Raw genomic sequence first — 22,197 nt, forward strand, 5'->3', positions numbered from 1 at the left:
AGAGTGTCACATTTTAGTCTGTGTGTGTGTGCGTGTGCGCGCGCGCGCGCGTGTGTGTGTAAGTGATGGCCCGTCTGAATCGATGCTGGGATGACGTCATGGTCGTTGTTTCGAATGTCGCGAGCTAGCGCGTTGTAGGAGGCCGCGCTCTGCTGGCGACTCAACTTGTACAGATCTGAAGTCCAGGGTCGTCGACAGCCCCGGTACCTCGCATTTCAGGTACTGCCTTCACCCGGGACCGCCGCGGGAGACCGCCGCGGCGGGAGACCGGTTTAAAGCCCGCCGGGACACTGTCGGGAAGCGCGCTGTTGTTGGGCTGGCTGGTGATGCTAGCTGCTCGGCTAACGCTAGCATGCTAACCTCAGCGTTTATTCGATTTTAAAACACACGGTCTGTTCACAGTTCGTCGCCGAGGACGCGTTACTGTTTCATCCCCTCCATTGTCCCACCGCGGTGGGCGGATATCGAGCGAGTTCTGTCCTTCTTTGTTTGCGTTTGTATGTGGTGTCGGACGAACAACACGTCCAACCGAGGCTGTCTGCTAACGCTACAGTGTCCGCTCCACTGACACAGGACGCCGATTGTTTTCTGCTGCCGATCCACTCGGACTGGAGACAGTCAGCTGTGCGTTTTGTGTCTGGGTCGTGTGCCGAGTCGTCGGGTCCATGTAGGTGTCGTGTACGTTCGGAGGTGGCATCTGTGGAGCTAGTGCTGTCGATTGTGTTGACCTGGTCGTGGACAGAACACCTCGCTGCGCGGCGATGGGGCGCACAGCCACAGCTGAGCTCGCTGGGGGTTTCTCAGACTCTGAACTTGTTTTTCTCCAGTGGAGCCGAACACGACAGCTCTGCACGTAATCTTGGGACAAATCCACAGCTTAATACGTTCAAACCCGCTGCTCTGCAGGAGGGGCATCACTCCGGTGATTTGTCGTGTCTATTTGCCGTCCAATTTTTTTGTCATAAATGCCAGGTATTGTTTCTTGTGCATTTCATTCATTTGGATTAAAACAGTGTTTTAAGTTGGACCGAGTTCAATTCTGCTTCAGTGGCAAAACTGGGCTTTGTCCTTCTGCGGTGTTGGACTTAATTTCTGTTGATATTAAAAAAACAAAACCAGAACATTTTGAACCTGCTCGACGGATGTTCATTACAGCTTCAGTAAGTCGGCCACGGCCCTCGGATCACTAAGTTACTAGTTACAAAGAAAGACACATTTCTGCTCCAACCCCACTCTCGTGCTCTAATGCCAGTCTCCAAGCTCTTTTAGCTGAATGAATGACAATGTAATCTGGCAGGGACTGCTAATCATTCTGACTAACTTCTTGTAACCCCATTTCCAGGACTGTCCTCTCCCATCCCCCTTACCCCCTCTGTCAGAGTATGGCTCAGGAGACCAATCAGACGCAGGTGCCAATGCTTTGCACTATGGGATGCGGTTTCTATGGTAACCCCCGCACCAACGGCATGTGCTCCGTCTGCTACAAGGAACACCTGCAGAGACAACAGGGTGGGGGGCGATCCAGCCCCCCGGGAGAGAAAGGTAGGAAGATGGGAGAGCGTGACCTATAAAAAAAGCAGAGGGGGGAGGGGAGCTGGATATGGGTCTGAAAAGTGGAAAAGACAAGAACTTGGAAGAGGGGGATCACTGAAAAACTGTCAAGGCATGGGGGTGTTCAAAATTGCTAAAAGGGGTTGGAGCACAGAGGTAGCGGCAGCTGCATGCACTGTGGCTTCAGAAAGCAAGAGAGTGACATATCCTATCTGTTGTTTCATATTTTGTACATCTGATCATGCCAGACAAACACAAGCAATGAGTGCCATATGATAACATGCTTCTTCTTTCTTTTAAAGAAAAGGATATATAAAGGCATCATGCTCAAGGCCAAAACAACAGGTTTTGTGTTGTTCGTGGTATCAGACTTGTTCTCTCCCCCACACAGCTGCTACATCACCAGCAGGATCGCCGGGATCAGCTGGTGTGAATTTGGTGGACAGCACAACCTCAGAGCTCAGCACAGATGTAGCAGGGACCCCACCTGAGGAACAAACAACCAGGTATGTTGACTGGAAGATGGGAAAAGTGTTCAGTGTACTTTGTGAAATGTTTTTTCAGAAGCAAATCAGACTTATTATTGATTTTTTTACACTTTGGCCTCTTATCCTGCACATGGTGCTCTCATTAGTCCCCATCAGTTAATATTAGCACAACAGTATGCCTCTGCAAAAATCAGAGATGGTAAGGTATTGTGTGAATATATTAACATTTTATTCATCAACGTACTCTGGGATTATACTACAGCCATTTCACCACTTTACCAGATGACTCTTTGTTAAGAGCCAGCATCAACGTGCTACACTCATCCCCAAGCCTATTTTACAGAGAAGCAACAGGAGTGCTATTTGTCAGCGAAGCACAGTACAAGGCCAGAACTTACCGGGATTGTTTTGTAATTCCATGTTCAAGCAGACTTGAAGAGAAGAAGTTTTTATTATTTTTTTCCCATATCATTAGCAAAAGCAGCAATATAGTATACCTTTGCTCAGAGTTGACATTGAAAGAAAAAGCTGAAGATGACTGCTCTATACTTTCAAAAACTTGCTTGAGGGCCTGTTCTTAAAATTGCTGCGCAGTAATAATAATTGTCGCAGACCCTGATTAATTTTTGTAATTCGGCATTTTGGTAGTCCCCGTGTATGGTTTGCTGTAGTCATGCCAATAAATAATTATTTTTTAAATTGTAAAATAGATTTTCTTAGATTTTCACTAGATTTATGAAGAAAGTGTGATGGTTGAGACAAGTTTGTGAATATGATCTCCAGGAGCTCTAAAGCTGGTTTTGATTTGTTTGAAATAACAAATATAACCTGTTTGTGTATGTTGTCATAGATGCCACTGTCACATAAACCAAACAAATACAGACAATAGACAAAGGTTGATCTTAACAATGAAAATCTGAAGATTCGAGGGTTTTATTATTTAAGCAGTAAATATACTGCTGTTTGATGTAAGACCCACATTTATATTTGTAAGTTTCTTGGGAAACAGATCAGAGAATGTCTAGGAAAAAGTCCAATCCTTTGTTGCCAGTTTGACAGAATCTCTGGAGGGATTTGTGCCTGTTCCCTCTGCATAGTATTGTCATGGAGAATTGTATCCACTGTACTGTGTCAATAGGCCTGCTTGTTTATAGCTGTGTGTCTCGTGAAAGTTGATTGCGAAAACTCATCAAAGAATTTTCTCAGTAGTTTGTCACAACGTTGCTGAAGAAGATTCAAGACATTTGTCGTCAGTAACCCAAAAAAACGAATGGATCATTTATGCCACAAAAAAAAAAAGAATAAAAGATTCAGAATAGCTAAATGTTTTTATTTGTGATAAGTCGCTCTGGAGGTGTCTGTGAAATTAAGGACGGTGTCACCAACATTTTCATGCAAACAAAATGGACATGAATCTCTGTGCCGTTTACTACCCAATGAAATTAGAGCTGTGTTAAGTTTTCATTTATTTTGTCTGAATTGGAAAATCATTCCTGTCCGGTCAAAAGTTTATTTTTTGTTGTGATGTCAGTCCTAGTTCTCCAAGCCCAGTAACACAACAGATGACCGCTATGAGCATCTCCCAGGATTCAGGCGCTATAGACTCTGATCGAGCAGAGGCTGAGGAGGGAGAAGAGGAGGGTACTTCCAACAGCACGGGTAAACCTCAGAGAAAGCCAAATCAATTCACGTGTCTCAAACTGAGTTGCAGTCAAGGCAATGGAGGGCACTCCTTATTTAGGAGAAGGGATATGAAGAAATGTTCTACACGGCGGAACCTTTGTAACTTTTCCTGTTCAGCTGTAGACTTATTGTAAGATCCCTTTCCCTCCAAGTTTGGACAAAAAAAGAATAATTAAAACATTTGACCATATGTTCAATGTTTCCTTTGGGCTACTGTTAGCATTAGTATTCAGTTAAGTGTTTCTTTGAATAAATAATGGAAATAAGCTTTGTGTCCACCATTGTGCTTGTTTATTTCCCCACCAGAGCCATCAGGGGAAGCAGCACAGGCTTCATCTGATGGCGACCAAACCCCTGATAAAAACAAGAAAAAGAACCGCTGCTTTTCTTGCCGAAAGAAAGTTGGCCTTACTGGTGAGTATTTTTATGGAGCACAGACACACACACACACACACACACACACACACACACACACACACACACACACACACACACACACAGAGCAGTGAGCTCTTCTTAGGCACTGACATGGTTCAAAGGTTTACTAGTGATAAACGTCCCATGCTGGGACTTTCCTCTCCTTATCTGATTTTTTTCTTATGGTACAATTTCCAAATATTTTGTGGCACTGGGTGTCACAATAAAACAGACATTAACAAGTATCTTTAATTAACAGCACTGTCAAAACTCTGGTGTAAGCATCAAGATAAAAATCTTTTCAACAAACCAATTTCAGTATCGTGATTTGGAAGTCTTTTTTGATCTTTGACTAGGATCTAAGCTTTGACTTGGTCTTGTCAGTCCTCTGCTGATTTGATAAAAAAAGATTTAGTAAAATTTAAATATTTATTAATAACTATTAATAATTCTATTCTTAGTAACAACTCTTTCACCTGCAGGTGCAAAAATCTCCAGTTACAGTTTTACCAAGAGATGGCACCATGTTATTGCCATTTGAGCTTCCTGGATTATTGATAAATTTAAGCATGGTTTAAGATTTATTGCTACTTTCAAGGGCTTAACAAGATGAAATCCCTGTAACCCACATATCCAAAATCTCACGACCAGCCTATGGTTTGTTGTTTAATACTTTTATTTTCCTCACACCCAAAAACTTTGCTGCAAAAATTAACGTACTGCAATTGAGTAGTGCATGTCGAGGCATTTCACAATGTACTGAATTACCTCTCAAGAAGCTGAAGGGGCCATTTTTAATGTGTGATAGTAATATTTGTGTCTATGCCTTATCCTGATCACAATCCTCAGTATGAAAATGAAAATGGGCCTTAATACAGCCTGATAATGGCAGTATCCTCATGGTCCAGTCAAACTTCCACTGATTTGCACACTTTTATTAATGTCCTTGTTTTGCTTTCTGTATAATGCTGCTTTCACACCAACCGCAAAGGAAATTGTTTGCCCCTACTTACTTACTCACGCGAGTAAACACAGCGCGAGAATATTCGCCTGTTTTCGATCAGACGTAGATGTCAGTGACGTCGGGAGGATGTCAACACTAATTATCTTTTCGCAACATGCGTCAGACAAATACGTTTTCAGTAAGTGAGGCGATTTAGTTGAATTCGCATTATTTGCGCCAGGTCATCCATGCCATTCACGTTGCCCGGCACGAGTAAACACGAATTTCGCGTCACTTGACTTAAATTGACTTTGTGTGTAATCTCATCGCACAGAAAATTTGTGTCGCGTTTGGTGTGAACGCACCATTGGAAGCTTTTTGTTGTACAGTATTTTTTAGAAATTAGATATACTTTTATATGCTGTAAAAGAGCAAATATACCCAGATAGTGTTGTCGGGGCAGGTCCTATTAAATATAATTATGGTGCTAACTCTGTCGTGACGTTTATGATCAAGCTTTGTTTGACTGACACTTTTTTTACCACTCTTCACTGAAGGTTTTGACTGTCGCTGCGGCAACCTGTTCTGTGCCATTCACCGTTATTCCGACAAACACGACTGTCCCTATGATTACCGGAGTGCAGCGGCAGCCCGCATACGTAAGGAGAACCCCATCGTGGTGGCTGAGAAAATTCAGAAGTTATGAGGACTTGAGTGCAAAAGAGAGTCTCTCCGACTTTGTGAATTTGAACAATGGCGACTTGGATGAAAACACCTAATATCATGGCTTCATTTGTTCATGGTATTGAACATGGTATTAAGATGGGTGGGGTGGTGAGGTCGCAGCCACTGTCCCGACGCTTCCCTTACCAGCCTCTCCCTCTCTCTCTCTCCGGTAGTGACTGCGGCTGAACCTGTGTTTGTGTGACAGTGTGTGTGTGTGTGTGTGTGTGTGTGTGTGTGTGTGTGTGTGTGTGTGTGTGTGTGTGTGTGTGTGTGTGTGTGTGTGTGTGTGTGTGTGTGTGTGTGTGTATTTGTATGAAAGCATGTGTGTGTGTGTACGTTTGCTCGAGAGTCGGGGAGAGAGCTGTAGGGGCTTTGTGGACATTAGCGTTGCTGTGTGGGAAGGGAAGGAATTTGATTTTACCCCTTTTTGTTTCTCAATTTGGGGGACCGTGTGGGTTTATTTTTATACAATCCCTGTAAGATGGCTGAAATGAGACAGGAATAAGCTGTTAGAGAATGTGTCGCAGCCTGGATAACGACACAGAGGTCAATTTTAAGGGTCTAGTGAGTAAAAACAAAAAAAAATTACTGCAAGATTTCATGTATCAGCAAGACCTTTTAAGGGCTTTGGAATATAATTTCTTTTCTCCCAGACTGAAAATGATGTCAACTTTTTGTCAAATTGGCATTTTTTTTGACACATACTCCAACCTTTATTCAATGGGTCACCACACCTTGAACTCCCAAGTGTCAGCATTTTCCAGAAATGTTTCTCTTTGATATATTGACTTATCATACTGATATTGGGTGCATGAACAGTTATTGGAGAGGGAAGGAGGGGAGGGCATGGGTAGGGGAAACTGAGAACCTTGACTTAACTGAGTGATTGAATTCTGTGTTGTTTTTTTTCTGTTTTAATGAGCGTATGACATCAGAAGATCTATATTAATATATTGTAGTTAGCTTGAATTGTGTGATTGCATTCTATTTATTTTTTATCGTTTGGTTGGTCTGTGCTGGAGGATTGGTAGCATGTGTCAGCAAATCATTAAGATTTGCATTTAACCTTTTCAATTATATTTAAGTAATTCCATCTTAATTATATAACCATTGAAGAAAAATACACAAGCTCTGACATGACGGATTTAGAGTCCAGTTAAGCCGTTACAATTAAGATTGTGCAGTAAGATGTCCATAATTTTGGATTTAGAAACAAAGCACAACAAAGTGTGTCAACTGCAGAGCACGAGATAACGTGCCACACCTACTCAGTTTTGTTCAGCGTCTGGGTCATTTGCAGTTTATATTTGATCCATATAGCAGCCTCGCTGAGGAAATGGCCTTTTCTGTTTGATGGAGTCGGAGTGAATCTCCATGTCTCTCTAACCACCAGCAGACCACTGACACATGCTGAATGAAAACTGACCTGGGTCGCAGCAGTTCCTCTGCACATTGACACACCCGCTCAGCTAACGTAAAGATTTGTCGCAATGCTCCAGAGTTGCGTGCTGTGCTTTTACAATGTGATTCAGACGAGTCCTGAACAACGAAGACCGCCTCTTGCTAGCTTCTTCTAGGAAGATCAATCTTACATGCATGTGTGAGTTACCGTTTAGTAACTGACTGCACAGTTTGAAATGAAGCTGGAATGTTTAAAAAGCCACACAGCAGTAGCACAATGCATGGCTGCAACCTTGAGGTTCAAGTTAACAGGACTCTACAGTGTTTTTTTTTTCCAAATGTAAATACCATATGGCTCCTATTCATATAGTATAATCTTATTGTAGATTTCTGCCAGGTAATAAAGGTGGGGGACTAAGGTGGAGAATAGTACTGTGTATAAAAGTGCTTTTCATAATTATCCAAAAAATTAATGTGCCACAAATGGCATAGGTTTTTTTTTGTTTACCAACTTGTTTTCCCTATTATTTGCATCTGCCAATGATTATGTCCAAAGTATGTTCAGTAACTATCTACCATGAGTATCTATCACAGACCACATGGGTTGTTTTCTTTTCTTAGAATATTTGTCAGATTATTAACAAGCCCCAAAAGTATTCCGGTCCATTATTTTACCCTGCCACTGAAGTTTATTCCTAGCATATAACCCTTGATATTACTCAAAAATTATAAAGGCCTCCTGTGAGATGTAGAGGGGCAATCATCTTTTCATTATCAAAAGCTTTCCTTGTACATGTTGCTCGATTTTGATCTGAAGTTGCAAGGTATATGTGTGTTGTAAAGAAGCCAAATCAGAATGGGTTGGACATGAATGACACGTTTCCCTGTGAACACAGTATCATGTTGGACCTAGTCGAGTTTTACTCTGGCGCCTGAATGGAACATTGGCCTTAACTAGGATTCATGTGAAAGTCTTAGGGATGATGATGGACACGGCAAGACTTGGACTGTTTTCTGGCTCTGATTTGAATTCCTCCTCCCTTTCACCGCAAGTGGAGCATTCAAATTCAAAAGGAGTTTATGGGGATTCTTGAGTGATAATTATGTACAGGGACAATAATTTTCAGATTGAGGGGAACTTGTGTTCAGAGCAGCTCTGCTGTTTTCTGTTCCCTGCAGTGCATCTTATATATTCACCTCCATTACAAAATGATCTACAGAATGATCGGTTTCCTTTTACAGACTGATAGTCCTTTCAGAGAAAAACTTGGGATGATTGTTCAGCTATGTAAATCATGAATTTCATGGTCAACGTTTGGTTTTTTTCTATTGACTGCTCATCACAACCCCATTTTTTTTCTTAATAGACATGAGCAGTTTGAATGTAAAACACCGTAATTCTCACAATATGCCGCAATGTCCTTTTACAAACTACTCGTCCCTTGTATTGATTAGGCCCAATTTTCTTACATGTGATTTGGAACAGTTGGATGAACAAAGTTGTTTTGCTTGTGTGTGGGGTGAAGGACTTGGCACCAGCATTTAGGGCAACCGTACCTAAGTAATCTAGATATTATCAGTACATATGTGTTTATTTTCCTTCTTTTCTCTTGCTTTGATATGATTTTGATGTCTTCAATCCTGTCTTTAGCACAAACTTTCATAATCAGTGACTTCATAATGCAAGGGTTTTGATCGATCACAATGATAAACCCACGAGTCATGATGAGTCTGTTAACTGCAGAAGAGAAGGACAAAAGAATATTCATATTGTCTTTCGAGATGAGCTTGAGGGGCATGAAATGAAATCTACAATGTTCACTAAGCTGTAGTTCTTGTCCCTTGGCACTCCAGTCCCCCAGAAACACCACCAGATTTCTTTTATTTTGTTTTTTCTTTTCAAAATTTAGGATTGTATGATGTGTAAGAGTAAGTATAAAACAATAAAATCACAAAGTTTATTTTAAATTACACTTGTCTTTTGTATTTATTTTTGCATGCTTTTTTATTGGATGAATGTTGTTTAGTAGATAATTGACAATTCATTTAAAAGTCCAGTTGTTGCAGTTTCACTGGCAAACAGTTGCAAGCACACCTGGTTTCATTGCTTCTCCAGACCAGTAAATCTACGAGCTCTATATCCTCACTGCTTTGTACTTTAACCTAGTATATTGTTTTCAGACTCAGCAAAACCACGTAGACACAAATGATTCTGCACAACAGCTCACAATATGCTGAAACAGGAATTGCTACATGACTGCTCGGAATTAAAACTATGCAAATAATTTAAAAGTATTTGCTTTTCAGTTTATGTATATACCTCAGTTCATCAAACAATCAGAATTTACTTAAATAAATTCTTGTAATTTTGCTAAATATTTGCATTGAATGTTATGAGCCCCACAAACTAAATACATTAATTGTATTGGGACAGAGGTTGGGCAGATGCAACCAAAAATATCTTCATGGCCTGATACTGCCAGAGGTAGGTAATACAATATATTATTGTAGTTGGTGACCCTATACTTACCAGATGTAGAGATTGGAGGGGGGCAGTAATGGATGGCTTATGGGCAAAAATAAAATCATGTTGGACCTAGTCGAGTCTTACTCTGGCGCATGAATGGAACATTGGCCTTAACCAGGATTCATGTGAAAGTCTTGGGGATGATGATGGACACGGCAAGACTGGGACTGTTTTCTGGCTCTGATTTGAATTCCTCCTCCCTTTCACCGCGAGTGGAGCATTCAAATTCAAAAGGAGTTTATGGGGATTCTTGAGTGGTAATTATGTACAGGGACAATCATTTTCACATTGAGGGAACTTGTGTTGAGAGCAGCTCTGCGGTTTTCTGTTCCCTGCAGTGTATCTTATATATTCACCTCCATTACAAAATGATCTACAGAATGATCGGTTTCCTTTTACAGACTGATAGTCCTTTCAGAGAAAAACTTGGGATGATTGTTCAGCTATGTAAATCATGAATTTCATGGTTAACATTTGGTTTTTTTCTATTGACAATAATATTGTTTAATTATAATATTGAAAAATAAAATAGGTACCTGGGAAAAGAAAAGGGGCCCCTGGCAACGATGGTCATTTGGTGTAGTTTCGTGTTGATGTTATTGTCACTCGCCTTGTCTTTTTGTTGTTATTTGCTCTTCATGGTCATGAGTCTCATCATCTTGTGGTTGTTTTGTTTCTTTTAAATGACCTCTTGGACTTTCAAACAGGGAATCTTAACAGTGGATTCATTCAGAGACTCTTGCCCAGGGGCCCTAAAGGTCAGAGGTCCACTGGACCAGGCCATGTATTCCTGTCTAGTACTGTTATCACACACACAAAATTAATCATTTCAGTCACCAGAACTAAGGAATTGTGGTGATTCGTGAGCAAGGGTCACTGCGCCATTTACGTTTTTTTTTTTTTTTAAATTATTTTTCTTCAAAGGTGCAAATTAACAGTTAAGCTAAAGCGCGTCCGACTGACAACGAGTTCCCTTTAAGAGTCCAATGGAAACTTGTCACGTGGCATCCTGTCAGCTGTCGCTTCCGGATGCGGCGAAACAGCGGAGAAGTAGCAAAACACCGGACGTCCATGGATTAATTTAAATGACACAAGGCCAGAGAGGACACGGCGGCGACGTGACGTCCTCTGGTGGATTCACGGTGGGAGACACGGTGTCGTGACGCTGTTCCGCGTCGGGCTTCCGCGAACGAGCGACGTGTTCTTTCTGCCGAGCGGTCGTGTTTGTGACGCGGTCGCGGCTAGCTGGTGCAGACAGACAGGCGGACAGACACATTGACGGACAGAAGGACAGACGGGCGGACGGACAGACACATTGACGGACGGGCAGACGGACAGACAGACAGACAGACAGACACATTGACGGACGGACAGACAGGCAGGCAGACAGACGGACAGACAGACAGACAGACACATTGACGGGCGGCCAGACAGACAGACAAACGGGCAGACAGACAGACAGACAGACAGACACATTGACGGACAGACACATTGACGGGCGGCCAGACAGACGGACAGACAGACGGACAGACAGACAGACAGACAGACAGACACATTGACGGACAGACACATTGACGGGGTGTTTCATAGAGAGTTTGTTTTTGACACTCAGAGGTCGAGTCCGCTTCCGGAGCCGCCGCCAACACTGAAGGAACTCACCAGGACGTCACTCACTCGGCAAGTGAACGACATGGACGCGACGCGGACACGAAGCACGGCCGGGCCTTAGTAAATAACACTTCCCTCAGTCAGCTGACCGCCTGCTCCTGCTGCTGACCGGCCACTTTGACAGTATCCTGTGTTTGGATCTGACTGAAGTGGAGGAAGAAGTCCTGCTCCTCCTGCTCCTCCTCCTCCTGCTCCTCGTCCTCCTCCTGCTCCTCGTCCTCCTCCTCCTCGTCCTCCTCCTGCTCCTCGTCCTCCTGCTCTGTGTTTGTGTTGGGCTCAGTGTTTCACACGTCAGCTCCTCGGTTCAACAGGTAGGTCTGCTGCTGCTGTCGGATTCACCCGATGGATCGACTCTTCTGTTGGTTGTTAACTCTAAAATATGTTGAAGTGATTATGATTCCAAAGGCTGGAGTGAGGAGCTGCACACGACTTATTAAGTTTACCAGCATCATTTAAGAGCTTAAACAAGGAAGTTGATGATCCAAAAATACATTCATGATTTATATGATTGTAACTTGTAATGTTTCCAAGCAAAAATGCCAAACATGCATTCGTTGAACTAATACTGGAACTAATATGTTGGGGTCTTGGATTGTTTGACAAACAAACAAACAAACAGTCATTTGAAGAAGGCACTGTGGGCAAAATCATGACACATTTCTGTATTTTCTGACCTGAATGTATCTACAATCAACTCATTAATCAACCAAGAAAAGATTCTGAAGATTTATCAGAAAATGTAAATAATTGTTAGTTGCATCCTTATATGGTTTAACCAGCAAATATTAAAATCATTAAATAGCTATATATAGCTATATATATATAATTATTATTATTGATATAGAGCCAGTACTCATGAAATGCTGCACATCTCTTTGCTTACTGTCTTGACATGTTACTATTTCATCAGTTTTCCTGTGCCACACTTTGACTGTGTGCTTTGTATGTGTCATTGTCATAAGTGTCTCATTGTGTCAACACTGGGACGATGTGGACGCATTAACACACTGATCCTCTTGTCCTCCTCCTCCTGCACAGTGAAGGATGAATGGCCTGTCTCTCGGTGAGCTCTGCTGCCTGTTCTGCTGCCCGCCCTGCCCCGGCCGCATCGCAGCCAAGCTCGCCTTCCTGCCCCCTGAGCCCACGTACACCTTGCTCCCTGACCCAGAGGCTGGCCCCGCTTCGACGGGGACAACGGGGACGCCGAGCCTGCGGGCGCGGAGTGGAGCGTCCGTCGCTGGAAGTGGAGGGGCTGGGGCTGTGGAGGGAAGGTGGAAGCTTCACCTGACGGAGCGAGCAGAGTTTCAGTACTCGCAGAGGGAGCTGGACATGACGGAGGTGTTCCTCGCCCGATCCAGCCGAGGGAACCGGGTCGGCTGCATGTACATTCGCTGTGTCCCTAATGCCAGGTAGGTTGTTAGAAAGTGTTTTATCAGTTCTAATTGATCGATTGATTATTTGTATTTTATACTGTTCATCTCAGCTTGCTTGACCTTTTCCATTCATTCATTGTACAACTGTCTGCCACACTTCCTCCACAGTGAGACCTTGCTTGTGAATCTTCTTGTGCATACACCCAGGCCTACATCCTGTACTTCTCCCTGTTGACTCAGCTGACTCAAAGATTTTCTCTTCCTGCTTTGTCAGTGCATCGCTGCCATCCATTTTAACAGTTTCTTTTATCTTTATTTTTTAATCTTGTGCTCTGTAGGAACTTGAATGTTGACTCGCCCCCGTGCTTGGGGATTCTGGTTCATGATAAAGATATCAGTTTTCAGTGAGTCAGAGACAAAAAACGTTCAGCTATCTTGCTTTGTATCCTTTAGGTTTCTGTCACTGACTTTACTGTTCGTGATTGGTAGTTTTTTTTATTTTATGGAAAGTGATCATATCATTTTGCCCGAAAAAGGAAACAGTATTTTAGATCTGTTTGACACTCTTCCTGCTGCAATGTGCTGCTGAGGGCACCAAATAACTTAAAAAGAAATAGATATGCTTGTGTTACAGCCTGTGTGCATATTAATGTCTCTCTAGTGTTACACAAAAAATGAATCCAAACTCAACCTGATATGGCAGAGACATTCTCATGCTACATTCTGAGTGGAAAGGCCGAGAGCGAAGCCACTGGCCACATGTGTTCAAAAACAAAACCACTGAGGGAGGATCTCAAAACGGCTGGTGTGCAGAAAACATATCAGATTTCTCTGGAGAGCAACAACATGCACTCATGAATAAAAGGCAAGGGCTAGAATACCCTGCATTTATAGTGGATGGCTTCTCAGGTTGTACATAAATGTCTAGAAGTCAGAGTCATTTGACGTGAGGCAATCGTGGTAAACCAATCGTCCAACATGCTGCACTTCTAGACAAAGACAAACTGGTGTGGAGTCTAAGTAACCATGCTTTGTTTACCCCAGCAACAGCTTATTTGAGGTTTTAATCAGTGGAGTTACCAAGACAAATTGGTGGATAGAGTTTGTGTGTGTGTATATGTATGTATATATATATATATATAATGAGTGTCTTACTGTTAACACTTCATGTAGAATAGAAGAATAGAATAGCTATTCCTAGAAAAGCTTATTCACTCTTTTGTGTTTTCATGCTTGGACTTCTGCATCTGCACGTGTATCAGTCAATCCTCATTGTCTCGACCTCAGCTAGTGCAGAATGCTGCTGCTCGCATTGTAACCAACACCCGGTGTTTAGCCCTCAATGCCCCAATGCTTGACTCCCTTCATCGGCTGCCGGTTCAATTTAGGATTGGTTTTAATTGATTCTCTTATCAACTTTTTTTTTTAGGCTCGACATGGTCTCGCCCCCAAAATATAGTAACGGAGCTACTAACTCGCGAGGCTCCAAGCCCTGTAACCTAAGATCTTTTAACCAGCTCATGTTAGTAGTTCCCAAGTCAATATTTTTGGACATCTCTGTGGGATTCACAAAATAGTTGAGAATTGTCTATAGACTCCAAATATACTATATTTCCTAGAATAACAGATATGCTTTGTCTTTAGCTCTATATACGTTGGCCTGTCTTCTAACCTTTTCTCTATCTGTGTCTGCTCTCAGGTTTACAGTACTTTTCTCCCATGGTAATGCAGTCGACCTTGGCCAGATGAGTAGCTTCTACATCGGACTCGGCACTCGCATCAACTGCAACATCTTTTCCTACGACTACTCTGGCTACGGTGTCAGCAGTGGCAAACCCTCTGAGAAGAACCTCTACGCGGACATCGACGCCGCCTGGCACGCCCTGCGCACGCGGTACGTCGGGACATAATTGGCCCATATACGTCCTTCAAGGGATGATTTATTATACTACTGTCTTGCTCTGTGGAGAAAGGCCACATTGTAGGGATTAGGCACAAATCAAACCACGTTAAAAATGTGGATGGATTCTAATGGGGATAGATTGTTCGTAAGAAGAGAAAGACGGGAGTGAAAAATTAAGGGACACAGGAGAGGGTCAAATAAAGATAAAGATGTGAAGAAGGGGTGAATGAAGACGACAGTACTTATGAATAAGACAGAGCTTGAATTAAAAGGGTAAATCAAAGCAGTGATAGATGTGGCAGGAGTAAAAAAAAAAAAAAGTGCGATGATGGATGAGGGGGCGAGGGGAGACTGAGAGGGACACGTCTCTGAGGTGCGATAAAGTGTCTCATTAGCAAACCTGCCTCAATATGGCTTTAACCCTGAGAGGATATAAAACTAAAGATTAATGACTAAGGGCAGATTGTGCTGCATTTACGTTTGGGTTTAACTTGTCAATAAAATTAAATACTTTTAGATTTTGCAGCTGTATGTTCAGGCCCATATAATGAGGTTTTCTCTGTCTCTTTGGTTTGAACCAGGTACGGCATTAGCCCAGAGAATATAATCCTGTACGGACAGAGCATCGGTACAGTTCCCACTGTAGACCTGGCATCACGCTACGAGTGCGCTGCCGTGGTTCTTCACTCACCTCTAACATCTGGCATGAGAGTGGCCTTTCCTGACACAAAGAAAACCTACTGCTTTGACGCTTTCCCCAAGTAAGTCTCTTCTGAATGTTTGTCCGTTCTTCATCAAGTCTCTTCATCAGCCTCAAATATAAAATGTTTGATTCTTTCCTACATTTTATTTTTTTGTTTTAAAATTGAAATTCAATTAGTTTCAATTTGTGTTTTAGTTCATGGTGTTAGCAATATGTTACACAAAATATGTAATTGGCTATACGGATTATTTTTTTAATCCGGGAAAATACCTACAACATTGCACAATCCTTTTCTAGTGGAAGTACAGTATTCAGGCAAAAAAAATTGGACCTAAGTTATTAGAACCCAACTGGTTTATGACAATATGAGGCTTTCACAGACAAATCGGTATCTGCGTTAGTGTTTGCAGATTATTTCACAGAATAAACCATGAATAATACGAGTTTATGTTTATTTTCTTCATTCAGTGCTATATGTTTTGTTATATTTGTATTTCATTTTTATTTAGTTATTTATTATTAACTTTATGGTTAAACTGTGAAATATCAAGCCTCAATTACATTTCTTTGTCATAAGGGTTTTGTTAACAACATCATAGGAATCATTGCTATGGGAATTATTTATTCCAATATGAGTACTTTTTGGGTCTGTACCCTTCAGAGATTTTTTTTTAATGCGTCATATCTATGTTCCAACCTCCTTCTCTGAGATTTGCAGGTGAGTGTTCACTGTTGTGTGCCGTAACTTTTTATTTTTAATCCTTGGCCACGAAACAATTCCCCTTGGCCGGACAATAACATCTCAGAGTGGTGCTATCATTAGAATGGCTCTGTTCCTTCTGTTCTTCTTGCCAGTTTAGTTTTAGTGGCTGAGTCTGACGAAGGTCAGTAGCAGCCAACGTCAGCCTTTTAACGCAGAGTCTATTCCCAGATGGTACAGTACGGATGAGTGAGGAGCAGAGGTGGTAGGGAACTGTTCTACAGTGTGTTGGTAGTGAGCTGAGAAAGCATTCGCCTGTTGTTCAATAATAATAATAATAATAAATATGTTTATAGAGCACTTTTCATTGCTAAAAGCAATCTTTAAGTTAAAATTCAGAGAGGGCAGTTGGCATCCCACCTTCCTATGTCATGTCCATGGTCTTTGGTGTTTGTGTGCTTTACTTTTGTGAATGTTAGCGGCAAAAGTAGGCGTCTTGTTTTTATGTCATTTTGCAATAGATATGTTCATTTAAATTGACAAAATCTATAAACTAGTTCAAGTTTAAGGCCCAAGATTTACATTTATTTGTATAATGTACAATCTGTGTTGGAGACATGTTCGGGTCGGCACATATGATCATCTATCAGCACCCACGCAATAAGACCCTTATTTATCACTACTGTTACATGCTTTTGCTGAACAAATTTAAAAAGTATTTACTTTTAAAACAATTAATATGTTTTTTAGCCCAAAGCAAATTAATATTTGCAGCCTAGACATATATATATATTTTTTTTCAATATATACATATTTTTGTTTTACAGTATAATATATTTCACTGACTTTTCATCTGGGTGTCACACCTTATGACTTGACCCATGGACCGAGAGCCTTATGAGTCCAGTTGAACAACACTCAGGAAGTGGCTTGTGCAGACTCTAAAACCTGACATCCTGTCTTTCTTCATTTCTTCTTTTAGCATCGAGAAAGTGTCCAAAATCACGTCTCCGGTGCTCATCATCCACGGCACAGAGGACGAAGTGATCGACTTCTCCCACGGCCTGGCTCTATTTGAGCGCTGCCCCAAGGCCGTGGAGCCTCTCTGGGTTGAGGGAGCGGGACACAATGACATTGAATTATACAGTCAGTATCTTGAGCGCCTACGCCGCTTCATAGGACAGGAGTTGGCGATACAACACGTCTGACCGTCACCAGCACAGACGTCGTCATTACAATTTTTCCTACTCCACTTAAAGCCTCACCTCTTTTTGTCCGAGATGGAAATGGCTTCAAGAGTCAACTAAAGCATCTCTCAACTTACCATGGCACCTGAGGATGTAATGAGTCACATACTGTAGTGCTCTGTTTTTGGGACACAGTATGCCTCAAGACTCAAGTAGCATTTAGACAGGTTTTTTTTTAGCAGAGACTTTCAACAGTAAAGCTGCCACGTGTGAGGCGGCAGCAGATATAATCCTATTCTGTGCAATAATATGTGCCAGGAAAAAAAGACTTCGAAAAAAATGTTGAAAAATAGTTAACAGAAAAACAAGTTGATAAATGATCATGTAGGTCAGTTAAATTGTGGTCCACATAGAAAGTTTCTTGTCAAATTTCCTGCCCACAGTTTGTGTGTTACTTTAATTTCTGCTGTTTATTCAAGTTGATGATGGTAAAGCACGTCGGACAGAATTTAAAGGGGATGATTAGAAAAGCTTTATGACATGTTGTCCAAAACATAAATTACTATCAAATATGACACCAAGATTCCTTGTGACATGATAAGGCCCAACAACATTTTTTTTTGTTTTATTAGAATTTGGCTGAAGGACATTTACAGATATTAAGCTTTTAATCATGAGAAGTGGACTTCATAGGGAGGTAGAACTGCGTATCATCTAACATCAAAAGAAATACTGTATCGTCACCAGGGGGAAGCATATATATATGAACACATTTGGACTTAGAATAGAACCTTGAGGCACACTGAGCATCTGTACAACTGAATGCAGTCTGATAGAAAAGCCATCCGATAAATTCAGTTTCATAGGGGGTGATTTGCCCATATTTTCGAGTTTTTAGTGGTATGCTTTTGATATGCATCACATTGAAAGGAGTTTATATCCAGTCCCTGTCATGTATTTCAGTTTGAAGTGGCCAAAACGGCTCTTAATCCTGGGAAAAATGAAAATGATGCATGAAGGGTTTTTTGTTTCGTGTTTTCACCATACTGAACCTTTTGCTCAGGTAAACTTCCTTTAGACATTTGGGTCAGTTTCTTCCACATTTGTCTTTTTTTGTTTTGTTTTACATACAGTGCACTAGAGCAAAGATTTGTGAAATCATATTCATCCACCATTTAATCTTAATGAAAGTAACAAACCAAACTATGATCCCAAATTGAGGAAAGGAGCAAACTTTAAGTTTGATGAGCCGTTAAAGCCTTAACTTTCGTCTTTCTTGCTCCTATCAATTCTCTGTACCACCTCCAATCTGTGCTGGAACACATTTGTATCCCAGTGATGGAGCGAGATTGGCTGTGTTGAAGGATAATGTTCAAGAGCCTCAGAAAGAAAATACCTCCGGCGCTTCTGTTGAGTGGAATATCTGAGAGTCCGTTGGCCCTTTCTTTTAAGTTTTAGTCTTGTTTACGTCTCACACTAGTAGGTCACAGTTTTAGTCATTTGCTCTCCATCCTTAGGGGGAATTTTGTCCTTTCAGATAATATCTTAAAACTTCAACTTTGGTGTTTTATAACTATAGCCATTGTCTAATTTTAATTATGAATGATTCTAGTAATACAAATCACTCCCACCCTAATGCAGATAAGCACAGGAATACGTTTTATCACATTGCACTTGACATTAGAAATTAGGTGGACAGTGATTGGCTCTGTCACATATCATCTAACACAACAACATTGCTTTTCTACAACTGTATTGTCAGGAAAACTAAACAGCGAATGGGCTGTGATTATCTAAAACCAGTCTGTCTTCTTTGGTCTACTGTCAACTTCTTGGTAACACTATTGATTTTTGCCACAGAATTGAGAACAGTAGTGGTACAGTATCTTTTCTAGCTGCTGGCGTGGAAAACTCTCCAACACGTTTTTGTTGTGGAATATTCTTCTTGAGCTGATTATTTGGGGAAATCTCACAAAAACGTTGCTGCGGATGTAGTCTATTTTATTCTAAAGCAAACTATTACCAGATTATGTCAGCTGGTTGTCCCGTTGAATTAATTCAGGGGTGACTAATGAGATTAATCATGATCTTCGCTGCACTCCATCACTCTCACTGACAAATAGAAGTGTTCATCTTAAAGGTGCTACTCTCAGTAATACTAAGCCACTGAAGTTCAAAGCCGTTTCCAAAGTTGGTGTATCCATGGATAAAAGTTGTTTTACCTGACGAACTGATAGATCTGAACTTTAGACCTCGAGCGTTGCATCGTGAAACGTAGCTGAAAGCTGAGATTACGACTCTTCTTGTTGGATTGTTTTCAAAGACGCGTCAGGATTTTCAGGCTTTCTTGTCAATGTATGAACCAAAGTCTGGATTTATTATGTGTTGTTTTTTTTCCTAGTGTACCTGCTTTTCATGTTTGTATCTTTGTAACCAAAGACAGAAATGTTGAATTTTAAGCTCTTTTACTAACTTTTTATTTATTTATATGCTTGATCTGATTTACTTTACCACTACACATTTAGATGCAAATGAAATGCATACTGCTCATATGATTATGTTCTAATCCATGTCTGGTTTCGAATATCTAAGAACAGAATTTGAATAACATAACTTGACCAAGATGTTGGGTTTTGTGGAGGGACTTCAACTAAGCAATACAATGAGTCGGGATATGTTTAGAACAATCCAGTGTGTGGGAGGAAGACGGTGAGATGACTGGAGCTTCAGACAGATTTTTGGATCTCTGGCGTCACACACGTGATTCAGTTTTGTCATTACACATTATTCTCTGTTGTTTGTTATGCTGACTTATTTTTAGTTTTGAAGCATTCTGTCAATTTCCAAGAATTAAAGAAAACATGAAGCTAATAAAACATATTTGCAAATTGATAATTAATATGGCTCTTTTTGAAGGTATTTTTTTCTTACAGGTCCTTTTTTACAGTAAAGATATGCTCTAATCTGCAAGAGAAAGAAATCCAAATTAATCCTGCATGTCTCATTAAGTGCCAAATTTTGCCCCCATCACAGGCCTGGCCCTCGTGAATAAAGACCTCTCTGTAGTCAAGGGCCTCACAGGGCAGCACAGGACACGTCCAGGGAAGACTTCGGTGAATAATAGGCTGATGGGTAAATTAGTCCTGGTTTGTTTGGGTTGTTTGTTTTTTTCTTCTCTTTTTGTAGAGTTGTGTGTTGGGACGGGCTTGGTGTCGTCTGTGGCCCAAAGAAAAGAAGTTTCAACAAATCAGTACAGGGACTCGGGTCTGTCCCAGCGTCCCGTCACTGCCTGCCACCATGTTGAGTTGTGGGAAAACAGGGACAGATGGATTGTAAGCTGCACTCACCCTTCTCCCCCGTAACACACACGCGCACACACACATCCGTGCCAGCTCTTTTTCAGTAGACCACATAAACAATCTGTTGGCCCACTCAAATGCTCTTACGGATTAAAAGCAGCTGCGGCGGCACATCCCTCTGTCTGAGGCAGAGTTAGTGCAGCCTGACCCACTGCATCGAACACTACCAGCGCCATGCACAGACGTGCACACGCCAGCCCTGAGCACATGAACCCTTTTATGTTGACATGCATCAGAGGATGTGATTGGACGTGCCTGTTCTCAACAACAGAACCCGTACGACTTGTGAATTGGAGAGCTGCCTTTGAATGTGGTCAACTTGTTGTTCGGTAAACCGTTACAGTGGACAATTAGTGGTCTGGGGGCCTAATCTGGCCCTGCAGCAAAAATACTTTTCCCCCTGACTTAAGCAGAACATTTTTCTTTCACATTTACATTTAAACTTTAACATCTATGTCCATAGCTCACCACTGATTATGATCATACTGTACTGTATATCAGTTTGTTAGAGAACTACATGTGTATTGTATATCAAACACAAACATACTAATATTTCTATTACTGAAATGGCTTTTTTAACCACAGATTGTCAAGGGCCTGGATGAGGAGAGAAAACAAAGTGTAAACCTTCGACCTTGTGTCCTGATGACTTTCACTGTGACACGAGGCTGCAGATGACCTCTAAAGACTGTCTGCTTGTTTAGATGAATTGATGGTATGAGAGATGATATGATGTCACAAAGTGTGATGTGACAAACAAACCTACACGGCTTTGAGCAAAACACACTTTCCCATTTCCTTCTATAGTTCTGTGTTGCCTTGTTTATTTGAGGCCAGTCTGCTGAGTTTAGATCTTGGTTTTGTTTCTCATCACCTGTCCTGCAAAGGCATATTTTGCCCTGTGTGTTGTATACATCTCACAAATTTAATTGCATGTCCACTTCTAGTAATACATGATATAAAACGTGCAGCTGGTAAATAACAACACTGGCATTATACCACATTATATATAAACTGAACCAGCTGTAGTCTCGTTATTTACACCTCATATGTATCTGCTACTGAGTTTATCATCCCCCCCGTGTCTGCTTGGTTGTTTGTTGCATTTCCAAAAATCATAACACAGTATCTGTGGCATGCTACTACACACATTATTACAGTATCGGGAAATCATTACATTATTGGGCTCTGTACAGTAAAAAGGTTATCCCAATAATGTAATAACCTCCCGCTTTGTAACAGAGATTATTATCTTGTTGGTTAAGGCATTTTATTAGATTGTTGGAAAGTTATAACATTATCAGAAGTCATAACATCTACAGGGCACTTTGTCTTTTATATTTATATATAAGAACTAGACAGGCCTCGGCGTGCGCTCTGCTGAGTTTTATGTGTGTCCCTGGGGTGAGAGATCATTCATCTGTGCCTGCATGGCTGTAAGATGAGGTTTACTTGGTGTGATGAACTCGCTTGTCAAATTTTGCACTCCCACAGGAGTGAAACCCTTTTGTTGCCTGTAAGTACACACTTAATGCAGAGCAACCACCTGTGGAAGTGTGCTCAGCGTC

At 41.4% G+C, this 22,197-nt stretch overlaps 2 protein-coding genes across 4 annotated transcripts; both read left to right on the forward strand.

Annotated features, from left to right (window-relative positions):
- The first annotated feature begins 66 nt into the window (after positions 1 to 66).
- zgc:77486 (uncharacterized protein LOC405808 homolog) lies at positions 67 to 9,180 on the forward strand. Of its 3 annotated transcripts, none has more exons than XM_035648172.2 (6): positions 67 to 219; positions 1,343 to 1,542; positions 1,943 to 2,057; positions 3,571 to 3,698; positions 4,029 to 4,136; positions 5,640 to 9,180. In XM_035648172.2, exons 2-6 carry the CDS (start codon positions 1,383 to 1,385, stop codon positions 5,786 to 5,788), a joined length of 660 nt encoding a protein of 219 aa, XP_035504065.1. In that variant the 5' UTR covers positions 67 to 219; positions 1,343 to 1,382; the 3' UTR covers positions 5,789 to 9,180. The 3 variants fall into 3 exon arrangements, with proteins under 3 accessions (XP_035504065.1, XP_035504066.1, XP_035504067.1); XM_035648173.2 differs by lacking the exon at positions 67 to 219 and adding an exon at positions 235 to 1,160; XM_035648174.2 differs by lacking the exon at positions 67 to 219 and having other exon boundaries at positions 236 to 1,542.
- A 1,565-nt stretch (positions 9,181 to 10,745) lies between these two features.
- On the forward strand, positions 10,746 to 20,169 carry abhd17ab (abhydrolase domain containing 17A, depalmitoylase b). The gene is made up of 6 exons (XM_035648171.2): positions 10,746 to 10,878; positions 11,349 to 11,715; positions 12,443 to 12,813; positions 14,477 to 14,671; positions 15,262 to 15,441; positions 17,066 to 20,169. The coding sequence occupies exons 3-6, from the start codon at positions 12,449 to 12,451 to the stop codon at positions 17,289 to 17,291; spliced, it is 966 nt and encodes a 321-aa protein (XP_035504064.2). The 5' UTR covers positions 10,746 to 10,878; positions 11,349 to 11,715; positions 12,443 to 12,448; the 3' UTR covers positions 17,292 to 20,169.
- Positions 20,170 to 22,197: the final 2,028 nt, after the last annotated feature.

Source organism: Scophthalmus maximus, chromosome 13, assembly GCF_022379125.1.
Source record: "Scophthalmus maximus strain ysfricsl-2021 chromosome 13, ASM2237912v1, whole genome shotgun sequence".
Lineage (NCBI taxonomy): Eukaryota > Metazoa > Chordata > Actinopteri > Pleuronectiformes > Scophthalmidae > Scophthalmus > Scophthalmus maximus.

Bases quoted from the DNA above. Each gene is read 5' to 3' on its own strand.
- zgc:77486 (XM_035648172.2), top strand. From the start codon at position 1,383: ATGGCTCAGGAGACCAATCAGACGCAGGTGCCAATGCTTTGCACTATG. The intron at 3,699-4,028 runs GTAAACCTCAGA...TTTCCCCACCAG, and splicing joins GGGTACTTCCAACAGCACGG to AGCCATCAGGGGAAGCAGCA. The intron at 4,137-5,639 runs GTGAGTATTTTT...TCTTCACTGAAG, and splicing joins AAAGAAAGTTGGCCTTACTG to GTTTTGACTGTCGCTGCGGC.
- abhd17ab (XM_035648171.2), top strand. From the start codon at position 12,449: ATGAATGGCCTGTCTCTCGGTGAGCTCTGCTGCCTGTTCTGCTGCCCG. The intron at 12,814-14,476 runs GTAGGTTGTTAG...GTCTGCTCTCAG, and splicing joins CGCTGTGTCCCTAATGCCAG to GTTTACAGTACTTTTCTCCC. The intron at 15,442-17,065 runs GTAAGTCTCTTC...TTCTTCTTTTAG, and splicing joins TGCTTTGACGCTTTCCCCAA to CATCGAGAAAGTGTCCAAAA.